This window comes from Barbus barbus, assembly GCF_936440315.1.
Source record: "Barbus barbus genome assembly, chromosome: 20".
NCBI lineage: Eukaryota > Metazoa > Chordata > Actinopteri > Cypriniformes > Cyprinidae > Barbus > Barbus barbus.
Genome location: NC_136748.1, coordinates 5,263,556 through 5,269,555, shown reverse-complemented (window position 1 = coordinate 5,269,555; position 6,000 = coordinate 5,263,556). Strand labels below are relative to the sequence as shown.

The 6,000-nt window shown below is 36.4% G+C and overlaps 1 protein-coding gene across 1 annotated transcript in view; it reads left to right on the top strand.

Annotated features, from left to right (window-relative positions):
- Positions 1 to 2,149: 2,149 nt before the first annotated feature.
- Positions 2,150 to 6,000, top strand: part of LOC306886609 (b(0,+)-type amino acid transporter 1) — a gene marked incomplete at both ends in the record, with an annotated part of 38,275 nt that continues 34,424 nt past the window's right edge. The window contains 3 exons of the mRNA XM_079443871.1: positions 2,150 to 2,860; positions 3,023 to 3,156; positions 3,242 to 3,371. Coding sequence (XP_079299997.1) covers positions 2,150 to 2,860; positions 3,023 to 3,156; positions 3,242 to 3,371 — 975 coding nt within the window. The remainder of the gene's footprint in view (positions 2,861 to 3,022; positions 3,157 to 3,241; positions 3,372 to 6,000) is intronic.

The following is a 6,000-nucleotide window of genomic DNA, read 5'->3' as shown; positions in this document are numbered from 1 at the left end:
CAATTCAATTCACTATTGTAAAATGACTGATCAAATAAATTCATCAACAAGTTTCTACCCTTTCACTCCAGAAACACCTAACTATTTCAGTGTGGTGCAATCCTGCAGTAGTGATTACACAGATCTGTTGCTTAATGATTTATTTCATAGTGGTTTTACTGTCCTATAACAGAATTATGTTAGATGTGTTGCCTAGTTGTTAAGTCTTATGTTGTATGTGTATGCCCTGCTGAATTATCAGGCACAATACTATAAACTATATGCACTGGCACAACAATTTACACAATGTTACACAATTTTATTTATCATGCCACACACATATAAAGGATAAGTCTACTTGTAAATCCAACATATTGTGAAGCTATGAGACTTTTGCTATGTGTTTAGTTATGTGTTTCATTGATGCATCTAAAGCTTTTGATCGGATTAACTTTGATCGGCTAAGCTATTTTTTAAAATGAGACAAAGAGGGGTACCAGAATACATTGTGAGAATCCTGGCCTATTGGTATGCCTATCAGTTGATGCGAGTAAAATGGGGCAATAAGGTCTCTGCCCCTTTTGGGGTCAGTAACGGTGTGAGACAAGGAGGGATTTTGTCCCCAATTTTGTTTGAATGTTTGAATGTCTGTAAAACTGGTTGTACTCCCCTGTTGCAGTCGTGTGACTATGTTGTTGATTGACTATGTGCTTTTTGTTGCTGGGGTGTTTTTTTCTGTTCTCACACTGTACTCTCATAAGAATATAGTCTGTGAATTATTTTTTTTCTCCCCCCTCTCCTCATGTCATGCTGTATATCTCCTCACTTTAAAACTAATTTCTTGTATGTGTAAACATACTTGGCGAATAAAGTTCATTCTGATTCTGATTCTGATTCTGATGATTGGGAATACTTTAGTGAATCATATTATGTATGCAGATGATCTTGTGGTGTTTAGTCCTAGCAGTGCTGGTCTTCAACAGCTTTTAAACTTGTGTTCTGATTATGGTCTTGAACATAATATTTTATATAATCCTGATAATAGTATGGTTATTATTTGTAGAACTAAGGAGGATAAAAGTATACATTTTCCAGTTTTTAAGTTGTCTAGCAAGAGTCTCACTGTGTGTGCGAAAGTAAAATATCTTGGACATATTATCACTGAACGCATGACAGATGATGAGGATATTGAAAGGCAACGCCGCATGATGTTTCACGAGTTCGCACTAACATATAATATGATTGAGCAATTAGTAAGCATATTTGGCGTGCTGTCAGGAGGGAGGGCTCCGAGCTCGGGATGGAGCCCGAACCCAGAGAACTCCCCCACCTCATCCCAAGAATGGGATGAAATTTAGATTGGAGTGCGGAGTTGGGGTGGAGGCGGGATGCTGGAAAACTGTCATAGAACAGAGGTGAGTTGGCTGTATATATATATATATATATATATATATATATATATACACCTGATGTGCTTGTTAAGGTGATTAGCTGACGAGCTGCACCTGGGCCAGACTGATTATCTGATCGTGCTCCTCCCGAACCTTGTTAATAAAACATCATATATGCGGGCAAATATACTTTTGCGTAAGTTTAGTTTCTGTTCAGATGAGGTGAAGGTGTCACTTTTTAAAGCATATTGTACAACATTTTATACTGCTCATTTGTGGTGTAACTACAGAACATCTAGTTTACAGAAGCTGCAAGTAGCTTATAACGATGCAATGAGAATCTTACTAAGTAGACCTAGATGGCATAGTGCAAGGGAAATGTTTGTGAGTGTAAGAGTAATCACTTTTAAAGCACTGTTACGAAATCTTATGTATAGATTTATCTGCCGGCTTAATGCTTCTAAAAATGAAATTATTGTGGGTTTATCAAATATAAGGGTTAGTACTACACGGTATCAGTCAAAGCTGTGGAGACACTGGTACTGGTGTATTTTGTAACTCTATATGTTTTAGATGGATTATATATATATTATATGAAGTATATGTTGTTCATTGTCTTTTTTAAATTTGGACTTTGAGTCTGAAATAAAAGTTTGATTTTGCCTGCCAGTGTAGTTAATATTGAACAAGAACTTTGAACTTCTTGAAGCATTTCTCTTTCTTCATTCTTCAAACTATTTTTCTGAGGCACGGCAGCTTTCCTTTTACATTTCAGAAAAATGAAAAAAGCAGAAGAAGAAAAATTGACCCTAAGACAGGAGTTAGGGCTCACCAGTGCTGTATCTTTGGTTGCAGGCATCATGATTGGTTCAGGAATTTTTATGTCTCCACAGTTCGTACTGGCATATGTTGGGAGTTCAGGGGCAAGCTTGATCATCTGGGCAGTGTGCGGTATAGTATGCATGTGTTCTGCTTTGTCATATGCTGAGATGGGAACCATTATAAAAGAATCAGGGGGTGACTATAGCTATATCCTTCGAATTTATGGACCTTGTCCTGCATTCTTTGTGGCTTTTACAACCATGTTTGTGATGAAGCCATTTGGGATTATAGCTGGTTCCCTAAGCTTTGCTAAATATGCTTTGGCACCATTTTACCCAGGCTGTACACCTCCCATACTAGTGGTAAAGTGTATTGCTGCAGCATGTGTGTTAGTGATTGCAACTACCAATGTGCTAAATATACGTTTTACCATGGCTGCTCAGGTGGTCTTTATGGTAGTGAAATTTGTAGGTCTAATGATAATAATTATTGGAGGAATAATAACACTTCTACAGGGAAATTATGGAAGCCTCTACAATCTAGAAAGTGCCTTTGCAGACACAAAGCTTGGCATCAGTACTGTTGGAATGGCACTGTATCAATGCTTGTGGTCATATGCTGGGTGGTACAACTTAAACAATGTTACTGAGGAGGTGAAAAGGCCAGAGGTGAGATTAAGTCTTCTGCAATGTGATTACTATGTGCAGTGTTGACATAAAGTAACTTGATGTCATTATATAATTAAGGTGATAAATGTGGATGTCACAATTGCAAAATTATATGGTTTATCACTATAATCCTCTCATTAATAAAATTATTTTGTCTTTCAGGTGAACCTGCCAAGGGCACTGATGATAGCTATTCCCATGGTGACGATTCTGTACCTACTAGTCAATGTCAGTTATCTAGTTGTCATGACACCCACAGAGATGATATCATCCAGTGCAGTGGCTGTCACTTGGGGGTAAGGATTTTGAGTGCTGTACAAAAATGTCTTTTCGGATTTTGTTCTATGATGTGCAAGCTCTTTTATTTTATTTTTGCAAAAGGAATAAAGTATTAGGAGGATGGGGCTGGGTGATGTCTGTTGCTGCAGCACTCTCAGCCTTGGGTTCTCTAAATGGATCCTTTTTCAGTGGAGGACGAGTGTGTTACGTAGCAGCAAGAGAGGGACACATGGTAAGAAAATTGCTTTGGAAATAACTGAACAATGTGAAAGACAAATCAGTCATTTGAATGTAATGCAAAATTTGTAAATGTAAAGAAGAATATAAAGACATGTTTACCAAGATGTACTACTTATACAGTGTGTCCATAATTATTATGCAAGTTGACATTCTGATCCAAATTTTTTTCCAAGCACATTTTACCAATTCCAAACCACATCAATTTTAATAACTACTATTAATTTTGTATTTAATCATTTATAAGTGATGTAAAATTGTCCACAAAGGCTGGAAGTGAAAAAGTCCTCATATTAAGGTGTTCATAATTATTAAGCAGGTTTTTTATAGAGATAAGAGCCAAAAAGAGATTAACCTCAGACTGAAAAAAAAAAACTCCCATGAGAAGGATGCAAAACTAATGCAATAGTAGAATTTGCAAAGTTAAGGCATGGCCATTGCAAAATGCTCATTGGGTCAGCAGGGTCCGAAAACAACAGGTGGAATAGAATAAATATGTTAACAGCAAAATTATTAAGAATTAATGTGAAGAATTAGGTGTGAGACCATCAGGAACCCTTTAGTCTCTGCAACCTACCTGGAGTCTCCAGAAGTAAAAGGTGTCAGGTTCTCAGAGACTTTGCTTGGGTAAAAAAAAAAAAAATGCAATAGGGTCTGGCTGCAGACTTGCACTTGCACTCTCAGACACTTGCGCTTCCGCGAGTGACGTCTTTTTTATTTTTTATTTTATTCTATTTATTGATTATGTTTTGTTTGAATCGTTCAACATTTTACATCAGTAGCCAGGTGGTGAAGACAAGAAAAAATAAACTAAATTACAATGTCACTTGCAATCGCCGCTTGCACTTTCTGCTACCTGTGACATCACTTGTATTCGACACGAATCGTGTGCGTTGCCAATGGAGACAAGACGCTGTGGTGCTTAAATGATTAAAACAATTCATTTAGTACAATAACAAACAGTGTCCTGCAAGTCACCTGTAGGAGAAAAAGACAAGACCGCAAATTCGTGGCTACACAACAGCAGAATATGAACTCAATGCGCAAAGTTTCTTAATAACACTTAATATGGCTTAATGTATTAAGATACATTAAGTGCAATTAAAAGATAAAATTCGATGTATAGTTATTATTATATGTACTACAAGGTAAGCAGACGGCCATGAACACAATATGCAAACTTTCACTTGTCCTCCCATACAGCAAAACTCTTATTGTGGCATAATGGACTAAATTTAATAATAATATAATAATAATAATAAGGGACTTAAGGGTATTCTGTAGTCTTTGATAAGAAGATAAAGACAATTGATTAGCCTATAAGTCTTGTTGACACAAAGCTACAGAACAGCAGATCTGTTTTCCTCCCATAGAAAATTATTTTAAATAAAAGACGTAATATAGCTTAATGGACAAAGACAATGATATGAAAGAGCTGTAGACCGTTTATCCTATTTGGAAAAACGCTTAACATGAAACTTTGCGTGTTGCGTTTATTCTGGGTTCACCTGCCTGTACATTAGTTATGTATATTTTAATAATGATGAGGAGCATATTGAGTTTGCTCTTTATCATCTTAGTCCATTATGCCACATTATCCCATGTTTTGCGGTATGGGAGGAAAATACTTACTTACTTTACTTTACTTTTGTCATTTAGCAGACGCTTTTGTCCAAAGCGACTTACAAATAAGAAAAAGTAACTAAAACTAAAAAGTTACAACTCTATAAATACTATCTACCCACATATTTAAGAAAATAAAGAAATTAAATAAAATTAACACATGCATATAACAACAACATTTCAATAATAAACATATCAATGAAAAAATTAAATAAAAAGCTACTACTATCCCTTGCCGGTGTCCCTGCCCGGTGGAGTCGCACGGTAGAGTCGATGGTCTTTACACTCTTTGGTCTTCACACTAAGAGGGCTTCACACGACGACTGCCGCGACCGCTGCCGCGGTATAATAACCTTTATTATACCAAACCAACAAATGATCATTTCAATTCAGCTGGACCCACTTTCCTGTTTATCAACTACAAATGGCCAAGCAAGTGCACACACTGACAAGATACACGATACAGTACGAGACCAAACGCGATTTCAGCAACTCTCATCCTAGTAAACAAAATAAGCGTTTAGTATACTATATTACATATTCATTATATTAATAAACTGTATGTTTAATTTGATATTTTAATAGCACTATCTTAAAACATTAAGCTATATTAAGTGTTTATGGTTTTCTGTGGGAGGAAAACGCTTAACGAGAAACTTTGCACATTGCGTTCATATTCTGCTGTTCTGTAGCCACGAATTTGCAGGTCTTGTCTTTTTCTCCTACAGGTGACTTGCAGGACCCTGTTTGTTATTGTACTAAATTAGTTTTAATCGTTTAAGTTTGTCTCCATTGACACACGATTCGTGTCGAATGCAAGTGATGTTGCAGGTAGTGGAAAGTGCAAGCGGCGATTGCAAGTGACATTGTAATTTAGTTTCTTTTTTCTTGTCTTCACCACCTGGCTACTGTTGTAAAATGTTGAGCGATTCAAACAAAAAATAATCAATAAATAGAACAAAATAAAAAATAAAAAACACTGCAACTGACATCACTCGTGG